The sequence below is a fragment of the Larus michahellis genome, chromosome Z (assembly GCF_964199755.1).
Source record: "Larus michahellis chromosome Z, bLarMic1.1, whole genome shotgun sequence".
NCBI classification, from domain to species: Eukaryota; Metazoa; Chordata; class Aves; order Charadriiformes; family Laridae; genus Larus; species Larus michahellis.
Window position 1 is genome coordinate 16,177,189 of NC_133930.1, and position 25,850 is coordinate 16,203,038.

At 42.6% G+C, this 25,850-nt stretch overlaps 1 protein-coding gene across 1 annotated transcript in view; it reads right to left on the reverse strand.

The window, feature by feature from the left end:
• Positions 1 to 2,970: 2,970 nt before the first annotated feature.
• The window catches only part of PLCXD3 (phosphatidylinositol specific phospholipase C X domain containing 3), a 90,464-nt gene continuing 67,584 nt past the window's right edge, over positions 2,971 to 25,850 (reverse strand). The window contains exon 3 of the mRNA XM_074569929.1: positions 2,971 to 9,429. Within this exon, the coding sequence (XP_074426030.1) occupies positions 9,273 to 9,429 (157 nt within the window). The 3' untranslated portion in view covers positions 2,971 to 9,272. The remainder of the gene's footprint in view (positions 9,430 to 25,850) is intronic.

The window sequence follows — 25,850 nt, forward strand, 5'->3', positions numbered from 1 at the left end:
TGACTCCTGGCTTAGTCTTTCCTGGGGTGGAAGTTAGCCGCAACTTTGCTCATCCTTCTTGCCCTTCTAAAAGCCTTTTTCAGATCTGTCACATGCTCCTTAAGTCTGGGTAACAAAACTGCACTAAGTACTCCAGATGCAGATGATGCTTAGATGAACACAGTGCATAATGATGAGATCTGGCTTGTTCCTATTTCTTTCATCACAATCCCTACTGTGATTTGCTTTTTTGACCTCCAAAGCAAATGAATTTTATTGCTCCATTTTCATTGTTGATGCTAACAGCCATTAGAGGATCAAAAGGTAGAGAGATGACAAACACACGTTTCTCAATAGCCTGGAGAATAGGCTACAGCAATTCACTGTCTGTATTCATTGCTAATTGCATATTTCATTTCAGATAAAATCTAAAACCAGACACTTATTTTTGAAACAATCCAATGCCAATGGGATTATTGAAATGTATTGGCCACGTCGGGAGCTTTCAGTGACTCTGTATGAGCTACAAGGCTGCAGCATGTAAAAGTACATGCAGTATGCTTTATTTCTGACAGCTTCTCATGCTTTACTTTTTTTGACATTGTAATTAGAGGAAGATAAGAGGTGAATTTTATAGGGTAGCAGGTGCATGACACAGGGGAAAAGGAGTTCACTCAGATTTTGGGTCAAGTGTTTTAATGAACATGGGCAAATCTTCCCATTACTGTAGGGAAATAAAAGGTGATTTGCTACTAAGAAACTAAACTTCAAAAACCTTTAAGATCTCTGATGGGTCCGGTCAGACGACTGCCAGGTTGAGACGTACAGCACTAGAGAAAGATGAAAGCGCTAAACCCCGGCTGCGTCAGTGCTTTCACCCGCAGCACCTCGTCTGCCGGCTCCCTCTGCACGGGGCAGGCAGGACACAGAAGCTGGGGAATAACCAGTCGTTCAAAAATGCCTTCTGCTGTTTCCTTACAAAATAAAAGGTGAAATAACAATCTACGTGAATGTATGTTAAAACAGATACATGTTTACCCATGTGTATAGCTTACCCTCCTGTTTAGCAAAGACATACCAAGGCTAATGTGCTATTCCACAGTTGCTAAACCAGGTCTTAATGTTAATCTGTACAGATTAACTGGCCTTTAGACAATAAAAAGTCAACAATGAAAAAAGGGAAAGCAGGAATAAAATTCATTATCTAAATCACTATTTCGTACTTGAAGATTTAAACCTAATTAAGACCAGTTATTTAAGTTATTTTGATTTCAATCAATACATTTAAAATGCAATTATTTTTTCCTCAGAAGTTTCACAGTTGCTGGGAGGAAAAAAAACAGAAAAAAAATAATGCCAGAAACTGTAGCTAGGGCACTAAGGAGCAAGAAACTGGGCCAAAAATGTGGAAGTCCCATTTATCACTTACACTGTGCCTATGCCCACAAACTGCTTATTTCCATAAAATCTATTTAAAATTGACCTTCCAAGAGAATAGTTGCATTTTAATTGAACTCCCCTATCAAATTAAAAATATGTAAAACCTTTTTTTTTTTTTTCTTCCCTCCTCTCAAATCCAGTGGCTCAATACACAATTACTTTCTAGAATCAGAACTATTTCCTAAGTAACTGTCTCACCTAGTGTTACATATGATTGTTTAAAGGCATCGCCACTGGCGGTGTTCTCACATATCATCAGAGCACTACATTAACGGTTAGGACAGAGACAACCCATATTTGGAATAAAGCAGCTATTGCAACAGCAGGATAAAGTTGGCCTGCTGATTCTTCTATTGGAGTAGTTTAGGAAGGAAAAAAAACCAACAAGAGAGAGATGAGAACCGCTTTTGCAATAAGGAAAATTCATTCTGTGTACTGTGCAACCCATACTCTCCGGTGGTAGGACAGTACCTGTGGGGCAGGAAGAGGAGGAGGAGAGATGTTTTAACGTGCAGGCAAATTTCATCCATGGGTTTCTGCAGGGAAGCACTGACAGAGAGGCCTCCTTGGCACTGCTCGTCTTTCATGGCATCTTCTTCTGCAACCCTGGCAGCCTGTGCCTGACTCCTTCACTTCAAACTGGGCCAAGGGAGATGGCAGGGAATGTGCGGGTGCAGAGCACTTGGGCTGGGTCTGCCTGTGACTCGGTCAGAGAGGTGAGCAAAAGAGGTCTGTCTGGGAAAAAAACACGTCTGGCCTCGCTAGGAAGAAAAAGTACTATGAGCCGTAAACTCCCAGCTGTTGCCATGCAGTACGGCTTTAGTTTCTAACATGCCACACGTCATTGCAGGAGGCTGCAAAGCCCAGCCCTGTTGTCCATGCTCCTTGGTGGTAGAGCTTGCCTGTCTCCCCTCCGAGAAGTGGGTCCCCAAACCCCACAGGAGGCACCAGGGAGATGAGGGAGGGAACTCACCGGCTGGCTGGCATGTCCTGGAGCCAGGCTTGAGGCAGCGGCTAGTCTGCTCCACCAGCACCTGCAGGCAAGCTGGGCTGGCATCAGTGGTGGGCACTGCCCACCCTGCCCACGCGAGCTGCAGGCAGCAATGGTGAGAGGGCACAGGGAAGCAATGGGACAGACTAACACATCAGAGGTCTAGTCCCTGCTTTCCATCTCCCTCCTCACAAGATACCACCAATGGCAGGAGTCAGCAGCACGGGCCCATGCAGGCTACAGAGTTGGGTGACACGCTTTTGGTGCTAGAGGCAAACTGGGGCTGGAGAGCGCTGGAAGGAAAGAGGTAGTCGAGAGCCTGCTGTGCCCCTGGTAGCGCAAACACATCATAGCATCCTGTGGTATTCAAGGGGCCCACAGTAACCAGGTGGAAATGGTACTCCTGCTGTGATGCCCTCATGGGGTGGTCCACGTACGCCCCTAACAATACAGCACAGCCTGGGTCTAACATCTGACTCCACACCATATCGCAAAACTGTGTTTAAAAAGCCTCCTACGTGTAAAGTCTTGAATACAGCAATGAAGCCATAAAACAAGAATACAGGTACCAGAGCTTTATTAGATGTTTCACTGGATACAAAGAAACTGGATTTTATATTACTCTTTTTTTACATTAAATACACATTCCTGTCATAAAAATTCACATTTGCTATACAGAACCGTAGGCATTTTTTACACAACATTAAAGTACCATTGAATAGATCCTAAAAAGAGAAGGTGCAGCTCTGTGAACCTTTGTGGGCACAACACACAGGGAGCTCCATGTCCTCAGTGTTACACAATTGTCCTTCCCACCAAAACAGAGAAAAGTCATTCAAATGCATTAATGCTCATTGGGAATAATAAGGCTTCTGTACAGAGACCCTGAAGATGTCAGGAGGCAGTGTGTCAATCCTAATCATCACTTACACGATCCTAAAGCTACTGATGACTGAGGCAGTCAAAAACTTAACAGCTGTTCTGGCAAGCCCAGATATTCCTTCTTTTTCTCCTTTTTAGAATTGTATTTTTAACAACATATTTTTATTATCAATAATAATAATAATAATAATTACACATAAACCCAGGATTCTGCTTTAAGGATCCCAGCTTCACAGCAAAACTGATTTCAGCTACCCAAGGAATCTCTCCTGATCAAATTGACTTTTGTGGGACCCAGAGCTGAGGGAGGCTCAGATGACATGTCATCTCAATGAAGTAAAAAAAAAAGCCTAAATGTACCTCCGTCTTAGCATATACTCATTGGCATATCATGCAATCTGGTTTTAATTTGGAGGGAGAAAGTTTATAACTGAATTCTCATCAGCCAAGGTGAGACCCATCTAAGAGGACATGTGTACATAACTTGGAGTGTAGAGATAAACCATCCCGGGGCATCAGATGTGGGACACTGTCATCTTTTAGCCCCGTACTTAACATCTTATAAGAACCTGTGGTTTGCTATGGTCTACTGAGGATGCCAAACTGTAACACTCACTTCGAGCAGTGCTGCTCACAGCTGGCAGTTAAAGGGGGGCGTATGCAGAAGTTGAGATAACGAGCACTGAGCAGAGGCAAAGGAGAAGAATGGGAGGATGCTGCATTTTACCTAGACAAAGATAACAGAAGAAGGTCTGAAATCAGACTTCTGCCTTACCTCAATCACTGTTCAGGTGGGTCTGACTGAAGCTGCCCTCACACCAAAGGTACGGTAGGGCAGGCACACTCTGCCTACTCCTGTCCAACTGGCCCTCTCTGTGTTCAGCATGTCTTTCAGAATTACCCTTGGCATCAGGCAGAGGCATGTCAGACAGAATAGCTGGAGCTGGCTATGGGAATGGCAGAAGGGTCGTACCTGTGGGCAATGAAGAGATTTCTAAGTGGAGCACTAGGTCCTGTGAGCCACTGTGGAATTACTATAGCCTTTTAAATTAAAGCTGCCATGGCTCCTGAAAGCAGAATGCTGTATGTGGTCAGGCCAGGCTACGCTGCTCAGCCTCTGACATTTATCATTTTCACATAAAGATTTTTACAGTCCAACCTAGACTGCAGCAGAGTTCAAAGCTCTTCCTGTGAGTTTACAGCTACGCTCCAGCATGGGACATGAGCAGGACTGCACAGCACCCAGGCACTTCCCCAAAGCCGGGTATCACCTTCCTGCTATCGTGTCTGTATCCCAGAAGATGAATTTTAGGCCATTCAATTACATGCTCACAATTCCAGCTGGCATCAGCAGAAGCTGTGTGTGCACAGAAGTGATTTGATCTGTATCACACTGGAAATCACGTCTGTACCACCTTGTACAATCAAGGTAGTCAGTCAGGCAAACGTCCTGTTCTTTATTTACCAATACGTAAGTGAGCTCCAAGTAACTCCAAGTTTGACTCCTTAGTGCTGAAAAGTGAAGGAGTCAGCCCTACGGACAATCCCCATAACATTTGAAATCAGAACTGATAATTATGGGATTTAAACATTATTATGCAAATGCATTAAGGCAGGTTACATAACTGCCCTTTTCCTTTAGGATTAATTATTATTTCCTCATACACTGTAGACAATCCATACTCCCATACACACACATACCTACAAAACAGCAGCACGGTAAAAACTAAACAGATCACTGAACTCCAACATACTTGTAATCAATACGTTGCACATACTATACAGCATATTTTAACCTCATTATTGGGTAAACATACACAATTCAGAACAACATTGACTGTATGTAACACAGAAGCTACCACTGAGATATGGCAAACACATCATATACGCTATTAGCTTTTACTTCACTGAAAAGGCGTTTAGAAGTTTAAAATGGTGTTAACTGAACCATTGAAATCACCAAATAGCTTACTCAGTTGCTAATACCTAGTGCTCCCTATACTATATTCAGGATGAACAGCACTGGAGCTGTGTTTTCAGGGTGCTCCACTTTTTTGATATTGTGGAGTTAAGCTCCGCAACTTTAAATTTCTGTTGCAACACAGCACATGCTTACTACACACTGACTATCAGCTCCCCTCTCATCCCAGGGTAAAGGTTTAGTAACTACTTTGAAGTTAGTAGAAATGGCCTAGATGACAGAAAGACTTCGCCCAGCCTACAGGATCGTACATTCCCTCTCACACACATATGTGTATATATATACACACACGGGTGTATGTTTAAAAGAATGGCTTGAAATGGCAGGACCTACAAAACCATTAATGTAACAAAAAGCAAATGGATATATAAATAACCCACTGATTTTTAAAACTAGGCTCCTGGGGTCTGATTCTGATCTTACCCCTCTCCACACAAGGCAGGAATCAGACCCCGGGACCAGATGCTCTTTGGTCCAAATTGCTGCAGGTTGGATCCGTACCGAATAAAGACATCTCAGCTTGTGTAAACCGAAAAAATGTAGCCAGGCAGGTTTACACCAGCCAAGACACTGCAGGTGTTGTGCAGCGCAGTCGCAATTTTTTGAGTATGACTGAAAAGAAAGGATCAAGTAATGACATGAAAACGTCAGAAAACAAAACCCTTGATGTGTACATGATGAACACAGAAAGGGGGGAAATGAGCACAGGAAGAAAAAAAGTGTTTTGGCAGAGAATGACATGACAGTTTGAGTAAACAGATGCTTATGAAGATCAATAGTGTAGACAGGTATTTTTCGTCTGATGGGCTGATTACAGTCATCTAATTTCCCATGTAAGATTCCTCATAATACGTGTGTAGAAACCTCCCAAATGAATCGAGTCAGAATAACTCATCTGACCCAACCCTGCAAGCACATTTCTGGTTGAAATCAAAGACAGTTTTAGCTGCATATGGGTGGTAAAACCGGGCTCTTGAATGGTCCAGTTGTGCTGCATAGTCCCTTCTGGCTTATTCTTTTCTGGCGAGATCTCCCAAACAGTATCAACAGGGAGTGAATCCCTATCAGGACTTACAGTTTTGGGGCCTCGCAGATGAAATCGCCAGAAAAGCGTAGATAATATCCCCAACACACACTTTTTTGTTTTAGTAATTAAGGCAAGTTTGTTTACCTGTCCCTAACATAAAGTGCTGTGCTTCTCCAACAGAAAGAAGATCAACAGCTAAATGAAAAAAGAACTTTTCTGACCAAAATTTAACATTTTGCTAAGAGTTTTTTTCCCCATTAATGGAGAAACTATATGATTTGTCTATTATCCTTCTTATCAGAGGATTTTTTTTTTTTTGCTTTGCTTTTATTTACCAGCACCCAAATGATAATTACAATAAAACTGACGCTAAGCAAACATTTCATAACAATGCTAACAAGCTCAAGATAGCTCTATGTTTATTCATATATACAGGCACACACACACACTTTTCTTAAATACAGCAGAACATTTGCTTTAAGTACACCTCTGTGTAAGCAAAAAGCCTGGTGTGTCTGGTGTGTGTTTGAGTGGAGGGTCCCAGGAGGAACTCAAGTGTCATTGATGCTCCCAGATTAAATAGAATTTCAATCAGAACCCAAAAAAAGAAACCTAGGTTTTGCTTCACCCAAGGATTCAGATTACTTTGCTATATTAAAAGGATAGGTTAACTCTTTTGACTATACGTAAGCAGCTGAAGGATGACAGTAAGAGTCTGGAAGGAAACAAATCCAGCTAAAGAGAAAAATTAAAAAAGCATTTTATACCACATAGCCAATAAATAAGCAAACATTTACATGTTTCTATGTGGGACACCCACATAGGGTGGGTTCAAAAAAAACCATATGCTCACGTTTCATTTTATGTGTCTGTTACATGAATTTTGCTTGGAGAGCCTGTGGAAAATGGAAACGAAGTGCATCAACCCACCCCTTACCTTGCTCAGTTGTGGGTGAAAGCACTAGAGTCCTCCCCCTTGTTCAATGCAAATATGGGCTGTGACTCTTGGTAAACTTTTGAGGCAGTTCAGGCATAGTTTTAACACTGTAAAAAACCTAACTGGCTTAGATCACAGATTTCACTGGGGATGAATCTTAGAGTCCTAACCTTTACAGAAAAAAATGCCACTGAAGGAGGCATCATAACTTTGTAATAGGTTTTTTCAACCAAATTTATAATATGCCTGTCCAGAAACCCGAGTATCATTACACAAGTGTGTATGGATGTCTTTGTGTCATATACGCACATTTAAATGTCTCATTACACTACACATACACTTAAGTGTTTCTTTATAGCACACACTTTTTCCAAGGCACCCTCTCAGTACAAAATAGCAGCAACTGTTCATTTTATTCCACTACTTCCTAAATTAAAAACAACAACAAATCCCCTATAATCTGTCCATAACCCACCTGTTCAATAAGACCATTTTTGTTTTTCTAAACTCTGATGTTAGATGGTAGTCCTTATCATCTGACAGAAAATAGCAAAGGACCGTATGATGCCATTCTCTTTTCTCACTCAAAACAAAAGTTTTAGTAGCATCAATGGGAACTTGAGCTTAGTCTTATCCCATAAAGCTCTGCAATATTTCAAAGAGCATTTTCTATTTTTCGTTATAGCATCTAATGTTTTGCATAAATGAAATGTTTTACTTTCCAAAGTTGTGTGCCTGTGCATGGATGTGTCCAGGAGATATGACTGATTGCATTGTATCCAGTTAGGTGTCATACAGTGGCAATGCTCTCATTTTATAGATCAGTAAATTTTCCATATATTTGAGTTTTACATATGTTTCAGGATGATCAGCGATTCTGCTGCTAGAACAGTGCCATTCAGTAGACTTCCAACCATGTGTTACGCTGTATTATATCCCACAAACAACTGAAGGACTATATTGTTACTAGCTAGAAACTGAACTACTCTTCAGTACAGCAATTTTTCACTGATGAAACCAGCACTGACTTTTTTTGTAATCAGCAGAAAAGTGTTGTATTTGTAGCTGCCTTAAAGAGAATCTTAGACTGCACCTATTTTTTTTTTTTTAAATGCAGTTTTAGTTCTGCAGAAAGCAGGTTTCCACTATAGGAAAAAATCCTGTCCATCTTACAGTACACACGATTTACTAATCCTATGCCAAATCCATGCTAAACACAGGAAATTTCCCTATTAAATTAAGTGGATGACAGATCAGGCTCTTACATGAAATGAATCCTGGGAGGGAGTGCTGCTCCAAGCTGGCCTAACTTTGTTCCTGCTACAACCAGGGAAAATACACCCTGGCAGCTCCTGGTACAGAGTTAGGCCAGCAGGACGTATCTGCTGACTTGGCCTAGGGCAGAGACGTTGGAAATCCCCATTTTGAGAATGAAAAGCAAGCAGTATTTAGTCTGTGCTCTGTGCAAGCTATGTAATACACCATGTTTACTGTCCACTGATGATGAGTGTGTTAAAGGCATGACTTTGGACTTACTTCACAAAGGCATTTAAACCTGTAGCTCACTGATAAATACGATCAGTTAAACCACCTAAGAGATGAAGTGTAGCGGCTTAAAATTTTTGGGCCAGATATACTGTCCTCGGTCTCCCGGTGTGACGTGCACACCATTAGGAATCCTGCCATGGGCAGGCAGAGGGCAATATACATCCCGTTGCTCCGAAAGCAGCAAATTTCTTGGCACTGTTCATAACCATAGAAGACAAATGAATCGTATTTGGTACCTTATGGAAAACATGTAAATGGCCTTCTTTTATCAAACACTGTAAACATGTTTGGTTTTGCTCTTCACATGAAACAAAAATGTAAAAAATGATCATAATTGATTAAAACATTTCCCCCACGCCCACCCACTAAAGCCCTAAACACCTCAGTGTGTTATAGGAAGATCAGTGTTTTACAAGATAATTCTTTTAAAATGCAATTTTTTTTTTTTAATTCTAAGTAATGCAACAACACACATATTATAGTACTATCAAGTAGTGTCATCTTCACCTTCATCCAGGTCATAGTTGAGCTTTATGACTGTGCTGATAAAGTCACCAAGTTCTACAAAATCTGCAGTGATAATATTCACACCACTTTCTCCTGGTTTCTGAGTTCGGACCCACTGCATCATTGCAGGAAGAGCCCTAAGGAGAAAACAGGAACAATAATTACTCAAAAATCAGCAAGACAAATGCATCAAGGCAGGATTTACCAATAGTGACTCTAAGGGAACCATGTGAAAAAGGACACAGGTTACTGCTCAGGCTTTTTGAAAACGCTTCTTTGTATAATTTTCATTCTCTGTGGAAAGAATATATGTTGATTACATTTCAACTTCTCAGTAGAAAAGAATGAAAGGAAGATCATACAGGCTCACATTGATCTTGCCTAGGGGCAAGGACCAGATACCGTTTTGATGTTATCTGGCCATATGACTCCATTGGATTTCTTAATGGAAGAAGAAGTAACAGAGAACTCAAGTCGTCTGCAGAGCATGTTTGACACATTTAAGTTAATACTGAAACTAATATTTTGGGGGACGCTGGAGCAACCATGATTTCTGCAATATAAGTACAGCATATACCAATGACCCTTTCTTTCCCAGTATTAATATCCTAGCCATGGATTATATTTAATCATAAACCAGCAGTTAGTAACTGAAATAAAGCACACCACAGTCATAACAACTCTTTTCTAAGATGGCATATTTTATTATGTAGGACCCTTAGCATGGGAATACTGAGGTGTAAAAGATGTCTGCCTAATTGCGTTTGTGAGTATAAAGAATTTTTTCTAACACCATGGAAATATAAATTAATGATCACAAGAAATATCCATGGGAAAATAATGGAATATGGCTCAGTCCTTCTGAGCAAGTCAAGCAGCAAGATCCAGAAGAAGTGATCAGAGTTCCAAAAAATAAGGTACAGATTTTTCAGAGAAAGTGTATTTTTCAGAGAAAGGGTAATTGGCCATTGGAACAAACTCACAATGACTGTGACAAACTCTGCAGCACTTGGAGTCTTTAAATCAAGCCTGGATGTCATTCCAAAAATACACTCTCGGTCAACCTCAAGCTGCTGAGTTAAATAAAAGAACCTACAGATTGGGCAGGACCACAGTCAGTTTAGATGAAGACTGTGTTCTCCCTTTGCTCTAAAATCTATACATCTGTGGTTCCCCCTCAGCCAGCATGTTGTACAGCCTTTTTCACAGAGGCAAGGTACATGTAAAATGTTGGCCTGACAGAAATTTAAATCAAGCTGAACACGCTGAACATAAATCTGCTCCCCAAAGCCTTAGGAAAACAGATCTAAAGAAAACAGAACTATTAGCAGTCACAGACTGTACTTGTCAGTGGCCACCAGAATCAGTCATTTTTTAAAACAATTTTGTACAGTAAAAACCCAAGTCGTTATAATTAGCCCCCTCTATGATTTTGCAAGAGAATGAACAACATCAAGGTTTTGCTTCAGCAAAATGGGCTTAAATCCAGAGTAAGATCCACATTTAAGACTAGCAACACATTGATTCAATATGACTGAAGCACATGAATGTATGCACATCAGCTCATAAAACTGAGCTTAAGCACTCTGCTATATAAGAACCCAGCCAGAATCTTTAGATTTAAGTTTATGCAATCCTGAAAAACTGCACTCCGTGGCATTGTAACAGGCACAGGTCAGGTGTTAAATATCCATCAATGCTTGGACTGTTTGAAAAGATCTGTGAGCAACCAGCACCAGGACAGATCTCAGCAGAACAGCATGGACCACCAAGGTGATAAAAGGCAGCTCAGAGAAGCTGAAAACTCCACTGCGTCTGTCACACGCAAGAGAGACTGACGAACACTGGGCAAAGACACAAGGCTGAACTTCTAAGATGGCAGTATGTTGCCTTTGTCTTTAATATCATCCTACTTAAGTTCAAAGAGTTTCAGATTTAAAGGTGAACTGACTGATCGTAGACAAGCACAGACTTTTCCTTCCTTCCTTCTGCGTAAGTTGATACCCTTGATATTTTACTCCCCCTTGAGGCGTAATTAACTTCTTTTGGTGTCCTTTATTTGTTCTAAAGCTGGTTCTGATGTAATTCTGTCTTCACACCATAGGGTTTACTGTCTATACACTTAGCCTTATAGACTGAAACACTGTTTTCTTTTTCCTACTGTGCTCTTATTAAGCCAGCCTTTAATAGTCATGCCTCCTTTTGATTCGTGCTCTAAGTTAAACTCAGTTTGCCCTGCCATTTCATCTCCAGTTAGGCTTGATGGTTAAATGGGTTATTTACATTTTACTGATATTTCACACAGGACACAGTTGCTTGACCCTTTGCTCGTATGCAAACTGTTAGATAAAGTCACAGATATCTTTTGTTCATGAGACTAGAGTGCATTTAAAAATAAGTCAAAAAGTGAATCAGATTATCCAACAAAAAACTTATTGCATAGAAAAGCAAATGAACAAAATCCTGTAAAAAAACAATATCTGAAAAAAGATTCCACTGACCTTTAAGATTTGATCTAGGCTACGCAACCCTGCTTATGATAAAAATTCATAGAAAAAACCCATACAGATCATCTTCCTCCCACAGTGCCATCTTGAAAGTAGATCACATCAATGACTGTAAGAAGCCCTACGTTGCTCCGTTTCAGTACAAATATCTCACATGCTCACAATAATTATTAGAATAAGCGTGCTTTAACATTCCTCAGGGTGCCTTTGTGCTAGCAGCACAAACCTTGTTCACCCTTCCTTGTAATTTCCACTCTCTGCATGCCTCAAACTTGTAATTGTTCTCATTAAGGGTTTTAGTCAGAAGAACAAACCATGCTGTGTGGCAGCCACCTACATGACTGTGCTCACAGAAACCCAATATATACTATGGTCTTTGTAGATATCTTGCAATGTTGATAAGAAATGATCTTGCGCACGAGCAACAGCCAACATGGCTTCACCAAGGGCAAGTCATGCCTGACAAATCTGGTGGCCTTCTATGATGGTGCCACAGCATTAGTAGGTAAGGGGAAAGAAACAGATGTCATTTACCTGGACTTATGCAAAGTGTCCCACACAACATCCTGGTCTCTAAATTGGAAAGGCATGGATTTGATGGATGGACCACTTGGCGGATAAGGAACTGGCTAGATGGCCGCACTCAAAGGGTTGCAGTTAACGGCTCAATGTCTAAGTGGAAACCAGTGATGAGTGGTGTTTCTCAAGGGTCAGTACTGGGCCCAGTGCTGTTTAACATCTTTGTCAGCGACATGGATAGTGGGATTGAGTGCACTCTCAGCAAGTTTGCCGACAACACCAAGCTGTGTGGTGCGGTCAACACGCTGGAGGGAAGGGATGCCATCCAGAGGGACTTGGACCGGCCTGAGAGGTGGGCCTGAGCAAACTTCATGAAGTTCAACCAGGCCAAGTGCAAGGTCCTGCACCGGGGTCATGGCAATCCCAAGCACAAATACAGGCTGGGCAGAGAATGGATTGAGAGCAGCTCTGTGGAGAAGGACTTGGGTGTACTGATGGATGAAAAGCTGGACATGAGTGGGCAATGTGCACTCACAGCCCAGAAAGCCAAGCTTATCCTGAGCTGCATTAAAAGAATTGTGGCCAGCAGGTCAAGCGATGTGATTCTGCCCCTTTGCTCTGCTCTGGTGAGATCCCACCTGGAGTACTGCGTCCAGCTTTGGAGTCCCCAACATAAGAAAAACATGCATCTGTTGGAATGGATCCAGAGGAGGGCCACAGGTGATCAGAGGGCTGGAGCATCTCTCCTGCGAGGACAGGCTGAGAGACTTGGGGTTCAGCCTGGAGAAGAGAAGGCTGCAGGGTGACCTTATAGCAGCCTTTCAGTACCTAAAGGGGGCCTACAGGAAAGATGGGGAGGGACTCTTTATGAGAGAGTGTTGCAATAGGACAAGGAGTAACATTTTTAAACCGAAAGAGGGGAAATTTAGATTAGATATTAGGAGGAAATTCTTTACTGTGAGGGTGGTAGGACACTAGAACAGGCTGCCCAGAGAAGTTGTGGATGCCCCATCCCTGGAAGTGTTCAAGGCCAGGTTGGATGGGACTTTGAGCTGCCTGGTCTAGTGGAAGGTGTCTCTGCCCACGGCAAGGGGCTGGAACTGGATAATCTTTAAGGTCCTTTCCAACCCAAATTATTCTATGATTCTATGATATGCAAGCGTTTCAAGAGTGCAAACCCCAATAGCACCACTGCCTCTGTGTTATGCAGGTCCTGGCTCTCCTATGGAGGATGTTGATCTCCATGCTTAAGGTCTCACTAGAGCTCTGGCACCAATGGTTCAGATCCCAACCTTGCAAGGGCTGAAGACAGCACAGCCATGGGCGTACAGGCCATGTCTGTAGATACTCAAGGTTAGTAATCTCTGCTGTTACTCCACTAACAACAGAGGTGTAGTCATACTGTAACTACAGACACAACTCTGTTACGCTGGTGTAATAATATTTCCTAATAAAACAGTATCATGCTGGTAACAATGACAGCAACACCACTACTGAAACTGCATGCAGGACAGGCTCTAGCCCTCCTGAGGGCAATCTCAAGTCTTCCAGCTCTCCTGTGCCTCAGCTGCCTCTGCTGTAAATGATACAGTGAAAGCTGGATGAGTTGCTCAGGAGTCCTACTGGCCTCAGAGATGTGTTATGAGGTTTCAGCACAGTGAGTAAATGTTCTGAAGGGCATATAAGATGAAAAGTACTACGTTAACATGCTAACAGATGGAAAAGCTGACAGATGCAGAATACTTGCAGCCCTCAGACTTACTGAGTCGGCTGCATCCCGCAGCTGTGCAGTCCAGCCCTTGCAGCCACAATCCCAGTTCTTGCAAGGAATCACTTCTAACCCTTAGGGGTTGCAAAGACCACTGTGTAACATTGAGACACACACACACACGTGCTGCTTGGCTTAGCCTAGAGCCCGGGAGGAGAGAAGGTGTATTTGTCAGCAAAACCTGAGTGGGGAGAAAGAGAGGAGTCTCCTCCTCTGCTCTACCACCTGGGACTCCTGCAGCTCCATCAACCTGGGTTGGTGCTGGCCAGATCTGACCCTGCCAGGCCAGTGCAGCACTCCCCCACAAACCAGCATCTGAAGTCAACTACTTTTTCCACATCCCCATCAGGAGAGGAGAGCTAGCAGCACAAGCAGGGCAGGGATGGGAAAGCCACAGGACTGGGGGACTTGAGCAGTGGTGGGGAAGGAGGGGAATGGCACATTGCCCGGGTTTGACTATGGATTGAGATCAGTAATCTTGGTCAAAAATTTTCTGTCCTGAAGGGATATGCAGAACTATCATTTATTTGCACTGACTGGGAACCAGGTGGTACCACACTGCTGTCCCTCACTCCCAGGAGGGTGAGAGAGCAGAGGGATGAAAGCGATGTGACTGGATGTGATGTGGAAGGACCTCGTGGGAAGGGCTGTGGTCCAGCCCAAGCCCACCACCGCTGCACCTTGCCACCAGCAGCCAGATCCACCCCACCACCCATGCTGCCCAGCAGCCTCCCACAGAGGCTCTTGGATGCATCAAAAAGCCCGCATGAGAATGGGGAGAGCAGAGGAGATCTGAACGGTAGGGACCTATCTATGCTGGACAATGCAGTGTCATGCAGAGATATTTAATGTGGCTATATTTCTTCTGAAACCACAGCTTTTATCTCTAGGTGGCGTCCAACTAGGTCAGTCAGAGGTATTAATCATGGCAGCATGGCTTGGATATCAGGATGGCTAACCTCATGCATGTCCTACATCACCGTTTCCAGACTTTTTTTGTTGAGGAGCCACATACTTTGTCATATAGGATTGAAATAGTGATTTTCATTTACAACCCAGTAAAATCTAGGTTCAGCTTTGACAGTTATTAACTCTGTTTTCCCTGTTCTGTTTGCTCGCTCATATAAACAGCAATGTGTGCAGATTTCTTCTTAAGTTTTTCATTTCTTTCAGGAACCATTTTCTGATGCATTAAACTCAGCTGAGAAACACTGCTCTAAACCACAAAACATGCACAGCCCTTTTCAAAGCTATTGAATATTCAAGACTTTTTTTTTTTCTTTTAATCTATCAAAGACCTCAAGTGAACTCCAATGGTATTGAATTTTGTTTAAAAAATAATAATTAAACATTCAAGTAGCTTCAGTTCAAGTAGCAAAACTGTGAATCCCACTATGAGCTTTCATAAAGAAAATATGACATAACTAATTGCATTAAAATTTGGTTTAAAAAATTTGCTCTTAGGCTATTTTAGTTCAGAAAGAGAGGTGGTCGGGTTTTTTTTTTTAAATGTTTGAGTCATCAAAGCCTGACAACGTGACAGAAGACTAATGACAGCAGCGCTCTAAGACAGGACCTCCTGTGGCGAAACAGCCATTCCTCTCTGCAGAGCTTTCAAGGGAGAGGAGGAGGAAAAGCAACTTCGTAAACACAAAAAAAAAAGAAAAAAGGGGCTGTTCATTGTTTAATGAGAGTTTGGTCACTAAAGGCAGGGAACAGATTTTCTTCTGGAGTGCAGGGAGCCAGCAGAATCTAATCCAGACTGAGAAACCGGTCTCACTTACAGAGCGTGATGCTGCCTAGCATTAAGCACCCATTACCAATAACACCAGTGAGAACTGAAGCAGGTCCACTTGCTCAGGGCAGAAGTGACATATGGCATTTTTTCCCTCTCCAGCAAGGCACACACCCCGCTTTCCTGCAGCCTTTTGCAAATAGGCATTACTGTTCAAGAAAAACAGCACTCCTCTGCAGGAGGATGTATTCACATGAGCCTGAATCCCTACTCTTTAACTTTTTACCCCCTCCATCCAATTTTACCCATGTTTGCAAGTACACTGATTAATTCTGGAGCCATAATTCAGCACATGCTGACTTTGGCTTTTCAAGGATGCTGAGAATTCATCGCTCCCATGGGAGCAGTGGATGTCTCGTGTGTCACTGAATCATAAACAGCATGACTGGAAAGAACCTTGAAAAGTCATTCAAGTTCATCCAGCGCATCCTGGGCAGGATCAACTACACAAAGATCAACTATTCAAACCACTCCCAGCAAATGTTCAGTTTAATCAGTTCTTACAGGGCTCCAGTGATGGACACATCACAAGCTTCCTCTGAATAGAGCATCCCTAAGTTAATATCCTTATGCATCCTCATTAGCTTCAACTGGAATTCTAGATGCCACCAGAAATAGTGGCATTAAGGTGTGCTATTCAAGAGCGTTCACCATGTTCTCACTCTGTTCCTGCTTAAGATTTACTGTTCATCAGTAAATAAGTTTCCCTGCAGAAGAAGAACCTTAGGTACCATTCCACAGTACATCATTCTACCATAATTCTCTTCTATGGCAAAACTAGTTTAAAAGGTCCTCTTCTTTCACATGCCAGCCATTTGTTTCTGCCCCCTGATCAAAATTTACCTCTGATTAAAATTTATCTCAGTTGTGCTGAGAGACCTGTAACGACAAAGTAAAAAGCAGCATATGGAAATGGTCTGGATTACCAGAAACAAATCAGCCATTTTTGCTCTCCCTCTCTCCCAAATGGCTGTAGTTCATTGAAGAGATTTGATTTACACCAGGACTTCACGAATTGTCGAATTGTCACAAACAAGGAACAAATTAACTGAAGCACAGAGATTTACACGAGCTCAGCATGAACAGGCTGTGAAGGAACTCCTTAGATGCACTTCCTTACTCTTCAGATCCTCTTTAGGCAGCAGTGGTGTGGTCATAAAATCGGCACTACCAAGGCCAGACCAACTAGAACCAGAAAATTTGGGCAATGCTGGGTGACAGGTTATTATTAATAGTCTCAATGGCACACAGGTGGGAATTCCTTTCCCTGGATCCTGAATGGATGTTACACTGCCCATTGGCTGCCATGTTGCAAAAACTACCAACATTAACATCCAACAGCCCTGAATCCATTACTCCAAAATACTTATCTATAATTCAGTCACCTCCAATTGCTTTATACAGTTTGGAAACACATCTAATCAGATAACACAGACAACTGTGCTGGGGTCAGATGAATATTTTAACGTAATTGATCATAGCACTGTACTCTGCAGAGTCACCAGGGGCCAGATGTCTTCACTCTCCAATTGAGCTGTTCTTGGTTTTCTGGGTTTCATTTTTAAGGGAAGGCAGATATGAGCTCAAAAGGGCCTTTCCTGCCCTCCCTTCAAAGAACATTTCAGCTGAATTTATTGAACCTACACCTCTAACTTGTACAAAAACCCCACAATAGCAGCAAATGATGGTTCTGGAGGTGATTAATGTTCAACATCCTATTTTTTTTGCCTGATTCTGTGTTTTTAGACATTGCCCCTACAACAACAACTAACAGCACGAGGAATGCAGACAGACAGCAAAGGAATCAGCGGACCCCATAGTATAAAAGACTTCATTAATGAGGCAACTTTGGTATTTTGGCTACTCTCTTGGTTAATGTACTCTTGAGCTGACGTGGGAAATGCCAAAGTTAAAAGCTTGACTGACTACCACACACGAAGTGAGGCATTTAGCTTTTACATCATAACTGAAGAAGGCCTTGTAACACACCGTAGTTACACTAATATGGACAAATATGTGATAGCCCATGGATTAACAGGAAAACTACTGCCTGCCATGAGGATGCCTGTGATCAAAGCCTGTTTTTTTTTTCAGCGATCCAATAGCTTAAGTTATACAAGCTCATCAATTGCTCTTTTAATGAGTTTTATCTTTGGAGATTACATGGGGGAGTAACATCTTCCATTTCCATATCAGTGGTGCATGTTTTAAGCTATGAAAAAGATGGGAAAGAGAGATCTGAGTGCTGTTCAGATGTCATTCCTTTCAAGCTTTTGTGGCCCAAAGAGAGATAAGCCTGAACATCCATTTACACAGGTATCTGCATGTGGCATAGTTTACCTGCTTGACACAGTCACTCCTGGTCCCAGTTCCAGCCACAATTCTGTTCAAGAAATGCGAAGAAATTCACAGAAATGACAGAAAACATGGACTATCTATGGAAATAGGAACTGAAAATTATTCCACTGCCAGTGAAACAGAGAAAAACCTCTGTGGAAGCTGGAAATCTTATTCATTCGTGAAACATCAGTGAGTATACTACAAGGAAGCAATCCACCCAAGAGAGTTCAAATGGAAAATTATGACAAAAATAATTCCCCTTGATAAAAGGTACAGGGAGAGTGTCATTTTTCATCACTGCTGCTATCTGGACAGCAAGAAGCAGCAGAGAGGATAGTAAGAGCTTCAGGCTGCACATCCAAGTAATAGAAATTGGGCATAATTACAGCTTTCATTTGAATGATATTGTGATTAAAACAAGTCAGGAAATGAGATGGTGGGGGACAAAATTATATAGGAACATAAATTTCTTCTGTTAATTAAAAAAATTAAATGTCTAGTTAATGTTCAATGTAGCAAATTAAACATTCTTTTCTTACTTTTTGGTCTCTTAAAATTTAAATAATTTTAAACTAGGTGTCATTTTAAAATAAAGTTATTTTGAAACTGTCAAAATACTTCAATATTTCTAAAACATTAAGTTAGAAAATATCAAGGTGAAATGTTTTCCTACATATTTCCCTCAAATTCAATTAGTCATCAAGTTTGACCCAGTTTCCCAAATAGTACCAATCGTGCTCAGAGATCTATTTTTCCAGCAAATTTCTGTTTAGCACCAAAATTCCTCCCTGCTGTACCTCTCTCCATCTGAGGCATCACCTCTTCTGCTTCCTGCTGTTGTTACTTTTGATAATATTAGCAACCGCCTTTTTGCCTGGACTGAACTTCCTCCGCCTCTCTCTCCACCAAGCCTTTACATGCCAGGACAGTTTTAGCGTTTCCCTTGCAAGGTCTGTATCAAATAGATACACAGTACCCAGGATCCTTATTACACTGCTGTAATTGCTACCCGAGGTTTTGCCACCCAGCACCCCAGCCCAGCACCTGGAGCGCAGGCTGCGGGGGTCTAGGCTCATCACACACCCACCATCTCCTGCGCAACAACTGCTTCATCTCACCAGTGAAGGAGACTAAGCTGCTTATTATCCTTTATACATTTCCTGGCTTCTAGCTCTGGCCTCACACAGCTAAACCAGCTTTGTTAATCAGCTGGATCCCAGAGGCAATATCCTCCTAAATAGCATCCTGGGCACTGCTGTGAATCATTTACCAGGAGCAGCCTTCCCCGAGCTATTCCTCATTCCTTCCACTTGCTTTCCTCACCGCCCAGTATTAACAAGCCCAAAGCATTCATATGATAAAACCTGTATTATACCAATTATAATTATGCCAAATACAGTACCCAGGAGACATTACAGAATAGCCACTGCCCTTTCACAGTGAAAAATGTTTGTTCTGGCTACAGCTGGGGGAGATATGCTCACCAGGCCACCTTCCTGCCAACGTGGTCCCACATCAGGGGGATTTTTCCCCTAACAGAGACTTCTCTGACTTCTCAATAACCAGTGGGTCTATGAACGATACTGCAATAGCAGCTGCTTCCCCCATCTCTGGGTGGTGGCTTCTCACATGCCTTGAGACCAGACTGCTCCTGGGGCTCCCATAAGCAACCCAGCAGGGAGAGGAATGCTGCGCCACCCAGTCCTGTCCTCCCATCTCCAGCAACAAACCAAGTGGGATGGACAGGGCCGTGCACAGCTGGCTGTGAAAAGGTGGGTTAGCAGCCGTGCCGTCCTCCTGTAGAAGGGATCCTGGGAGGAACCTGGTAATGATCTCTGTTCCTCTTTCAAAAGCTGAGAGAGCTCAGCTTAAAAGCAGTCAGCTTTCTCACTCCTGCTTTTCCAGCTGTAAAACTGTTGGAAAACTTGACTGCTCTGATGGGAGGGAGCCCTTCTCTCACTTCTAGCCTAGATTTATTTAGTCAGTGTATAACTGTTGCTCTTGTGAGAACACTGGCCTTTAGCCTGAACTGTTCTTTTCCCTCCCTGGTATTTATTCCCCTGTGATATTTATAGACAGTAACCACATAGCCTCTCAGGCTTCATTGTGCTAGGATAAACAAGACAAGCTCTCTCCATGTCTTCAGCAATTCATTCCCTGATTATCCTAGTTAGTAGTCCCTCTCTGCATCTGTTCCAATTTTAATCTACTCCCCAGAACACGGATGATCAGAATTGCACAGGATATCCAAAAAGATACCCTACCTGCACCTTGGCAGCAATATCCCCACCTTTCTGCACATGCTAGAAATGCCTTAGTGCGTACCAAGAGGATACGGCTCTTTTTCCCAGATGCTTTCCACTGAGGGCTCAGCTTTAGCCAGCCATGGGTGACACTCCAGCATCTGCTGTGCTCGGCTTCCCCAGATGATGAAAACCCACTTCAGCCACGCTCCCACCATTATGGCCTTGCATTTTATACCACTGAATTCCAGCTTATTTCTGAATATGGCAGGCATCCGCTTCTTGCCATATGCTACCCCTCAGCTTTCCTCTGTTACGATGATAGCCTCTTACTTTGTGTTATCAGCAAAATCCATTAGCAGTCTCCTACAGCTGAATCAAAGGTCCTTCATGGAAATATTAAAGACAACCGGGCTCTTTGAGGAATGCTACCATTACCTTCTCTTCAGTCTGACACTTCCAACCAGTCTCAGCTCCATTTCTGATTCCCAAATTCCTTTTCGGTTGATAATATCCTACTTAACACTTTACCAGCTACATTATTGAAATCCAAAAAATTTCCTGTAAAATTTCCATAGAATTAGTTACAAAAACAAATCAAGATCATTTGACACCACCCACCTTTGGCAAAACCTCATCAAGATTTATCCTATTTTCCATTAACCTCTGTATCTTTAATTATCACTTCTTTCCAGTTAAACTGTTCAGTCTTGCCTTCTGAAAGCTTGGGGGGACTCAGACCATTCCCCTGACATTTTTAGATAAGGGCATTATGTTTGCTGCTTTTCACTCTAAGCCACTGTTTCCATATGTCTGCTTTAATGCTTGCACTGCTCATGCTAGTCCTTCAGCAATTCTGCTATGGAGATTACACAGATCACACTCCACTCTGCTTGAATGTATTCACTTCCTACAGCTTTTGTAAAATATCTTCCCCAGTGATACTGGGAGTCGCAAAGAAGGGTCCAAGAGGAATCCTGACAATTTGAACACTGGATGAAAAACTATTTTCCAGGCTCCACACTGAATATAGAACAATTTAACATGATGATAAGCAGGATTAATGCAGTTATTTTAACCAACTCATGAGGGCTATCATTAAGGTAGAAGAGGTACAGTTTACTTACTGCACTGTGCAAAGGAATGCACTCGAAAGAATAAAATTTGCTTGTTTCACTCTGGTAGATATTTTTGCTGATCTTTTAGCCACCCTTTTTAACATTTATTACTGGCAGATTTTGTAATCAACTGCTAGTAGTCATACTTTCTTTTAACTCAGCATTATAGCCAACAGTCTTGAAATGTCTAGGTGACGCAAGCAATGGCAACAGAACATGACTGACAGCAAAATCAGATCAGCCATAAAGCTGGGTCAGGCTCTTCCACATTGCACAGTCCCAAATCAGTAACTCTAGACTACATCTACCGTCTTGCTGCCCATCTTGGCTTCAAACCATTTTATATTTTAAAGAGGGCAGCCATAGAATCATAGAATTGTTTAGGTCAGAAAAGACCTTGAAGATCACCGAGTCCAACCATTAACCTAGCACTGCCAACTCCACCACTAAACCATGTCCCTAAGCACCACATCTACATGTCTTCTAAATACCTCCAAGGATGGTGACTCAACCACTTTCCTGGGCAGCCTGGTCCAATGCTTGACAACCCTTTCGGTGAAGAAACTTTTCCTGATATCCAACCTAAACCTCCCCTGGTGCAACTTGAAGCCATTTCCTCCTGTTCTGTCGCTTGTTACTTGGGAGAAGAGACCAACACCCACAGCTGGGCCATTTCACTTTTGGTCACAATAATGAGGTTGAACTTTCTTAGAGAAAAATTAAAAAGAAGTTCTGACTTATTTTTTCTGCAAAAAAGTAAAGATCCTGGAGATGTGTCACAGTATTACTTAGACGATAGTGTCTCCCTGAAGAACTCTGTCCTTCTGCAGGTTTTATTACCATGCACGCTAGGTGAATTATTATTGTTAATAATACTGCTACTTTGCTTAGACAGTGGTATTCACTCTATATCTAATGGATAAAACTGTAATTTCCAATATTCATAACCAAACTTAAAATGGACATTAGGAATGACAGAAAAACTATGATATTGACTGCAGACTGTCATTTGATCAACACTGATATTGAGGGACAGGTAAACGCTGAGTACTTTAGTGCTAGACACCCACTGTGGTATTAAACAGATCTGGCTCAAACCCAAGAACTGCTGTTCTGTGAGAAATTCCAGCATTTCAAAATGTGATTTTGTTTCGAATTAGAATGCAAATACAAAATGTTGGCCTTTCCCATCAAATAAGGTTCAAGACCTATTTCTGAATAGAAAAATTAAAAGCTAGGAATACAGAAACAGCATTAAATATTGCAATTAACACTGTAACATAAATCTGAAGAAAAGACAGAATTAATAGAAGCAAAAAGTTGAAATGTTTTGACATAAACTATTTTGCTAAAATAGACTTCTCCCTGGAGAAAAACACCGAAAGATGCACTCCTGAAAAAAACAGGAGACATTGAGATATTTGCAGTTTTCAATAAAAAGCTGCACCAATGGGAAAAAGAACAAACGTTTTTGTAATCTCTGGGTTGAAACAATTTACGCAAACATGCACTTGCTGCCACAACTAACAAAACTAACAACTGTAGACCAAACTCTTAAAAAAGGAAATAAAATATTAACAAATACACTACTGATGTGATCTCAAATTAGCTTTAAAAACAAAAATGTTTTGTGATACAGAGAGCTCTTACTGGTTCTGATCAGCACTAAAAATAGGCAGACGTTGTAAGAAGTCTCATGTTTCCAGTAATACTGGTAACTGCTGAACTGATCTCATATTTTATTTAATGAGAACTCCACACTGATGAACTAGGGTTTCTATACCACAAATGAAACAAACCACATCACAGACCACGAGGGAAAAGGCAGACTAAAAAAATACATTATGTAGCTCGTAAAAATATAGCAAGGGATTGCAGAGGACACATCAACAATAAACTAAAATCCTTGTGGAGTGAAGCCAGGATAGATATTTGGTTGAGACACACCATAACAAAGAGGTCACAGAATCATAGAATAGTTTGGGTTGGAAGGGACCGTTAAAGGTCATCTAGTCCAGCCCCCCCTGCAATGGGCAGGGACATCTTCCACTAGATCAGGTTTCTCAGAGACCTGTCCAATCTGGCCTTGAGTGTTTCCAGGGATGGGGCATCTACCACCTCTCTGGGCAACCTGTGCCAGTGCTTCACTACCCTCATCGTAAAAAATTTCTTCCTTATATCTAGTCTAAATCTTCCCTCTTTTAGTTTACAGCCATTACCCCTGCTCCTGTTGCAACAGGCCCTGGAAAAAGTTTGTACCCATCTTTCTTATGAGCCCCCTGTAAGTATTGAAAGGCCACAATAAGGTCTCCCCAGAGCCTTCTTTTCTCCAGGCTGAACAACCCCAATTCTCTCAGCCTCTCCTCATAGCAGAGATGCTCCATCCCTTTGATCATTTTCGTGGCCCTCCTCTGGACCTGCTCCAACAGGTCCACGTCTTTTCTGTACTGAGGACTCCGTACCTGGACACAGCACTCCAGGTGGGGGTCTCACCAGAGCAGAGTAGAAGGACAGAGTCACCTCCCTCGCCCTGCTGGCCATGATTCTCTTGATGCAGCCCAGCATATGCTTGGCTTTCTGGGCTGTGAGTGCACATTGCCCACTCACGTCCAGCTTTTCATTCATCAGTACACCCAAGTCCTTCTCCTCAGGGCTGCTCTCAAACCTTTCATCACCCAGCCTGTATTGATACTGCGGGTTGCCCCCCAGGTGCAGGACCTCCTTGCACTTGGCCTTGTTGAACCTCATGAGGTTGACATGGGCCCACTTCTCAAGCTTGTCTAGGTCCTGCTGGATGGCATCCTGACCCTCATGCATGTCAGCTGCACCATTTAGCTTGGTGTCACCTGCAAATTTGCTGAGGGTGCACTCGATCCCACTGTCTATGTCATTGATGAAGATATTAAACAGTACTGATCCCAATATGGGAACACTACTCGTCACTGATCTCCATCTGGACATTGAGTCGTTGGACCACTACTCTCTGGATGTCACCATCCAACCAATTCCTTACCCACCAAACAGTCCACCCATCAAATCTGTATCTCTCAAATGTAGAGAGAAGGATGTTGTGGGGCACCATGTCAAAGGCCTTACAAAAGCCCAGATAGATGACAACCATAGTTCTTCCCTTGTCCACTGATGTAATCACTCCATCAGAGAAGGCCACTAGGGTGGTCAGGGAGGACTTGCCCTTGGAGAAGCCGTGCTGGCTGTCTCGAATCACCTCCCTGTCCTCCATGTGCCTTAGCACAGCTTCTAGAAGGAATGAGTTCCATGACCTTCCCATGCACAGTGGGGAGGCTGACAGGTTGATAGTTCCCAGGGTCCTCCTTTCTATCCTTTTTAAAAAGGGGTGCAATGTTTCCATTTTTATGGTCACCAGGGACTTCACCTGACTGACATGACTTTTTAAATATCATGGAGAGTGTCTTAGCAACTACATTAGCTGGTTCCCTCAGGACTCTGGGATGCATCTCATTAGGTTCCATAGACTTCTGTATGTTTAGGTTCCTCAGGTTATCACAAACCTGATCTCCCCTTACAGTGGGAGGGACTTTGCTTCCCCAGTCCCTGCCTTGCAGTCCATCCACTTGAGAGGTGTGGGAAAAGAGGTTGCCAAGAGAGGTCATTCCCTCCTCCTTCAATGTGACACGGAGTCCTGCTGGACCACTCTGCTCCATCACCATTGAACATGAGAGTCTGTGCAGTGGCTCACTCTCCTCTTGTGGGATAAGGACCAATCTGCACATTCACCATAGAGCTGCTGCAGTCCCCTTCCTCCTACAGACCTCTCACACCAGATGCTGATGGTGGTCAGCCTCAGCTAAGCATCTGCCTCGCATCAAGCATCAAAGACCAGCCAGAGAGACCTTGCACCCCTCCACCCAGTACTGACACAGGGGGAGATCTGCTAGACAGCACAGCCTCTGTTAGTGTGACCCAACGTGCTGGTATATTGTGCATCAGCACACACATTATTTAAGAGAGTACAAGAATTCACAAGCATGGAGAAAAATACACGCCACTTAAAAAAAAAAAAAGGCAGATGTGAATCTGCATCTCAGAAGAGCTGCACAGCCAGTATGGTTGATGCTGGCTGTAGGCAGGAGAAAAGCCCAGAAGGTTACTGAGAGGGAATTACAGTAACTGAGCCTTGAGGTCAGCCCATCCAACACGTTATTTCCAGTTACTACAGAATAGAGAAAAATCCTGCCTGAGCTGGAAAATATTTTTCCAAGCGATGGCCCATCTATAACTCTAATGAG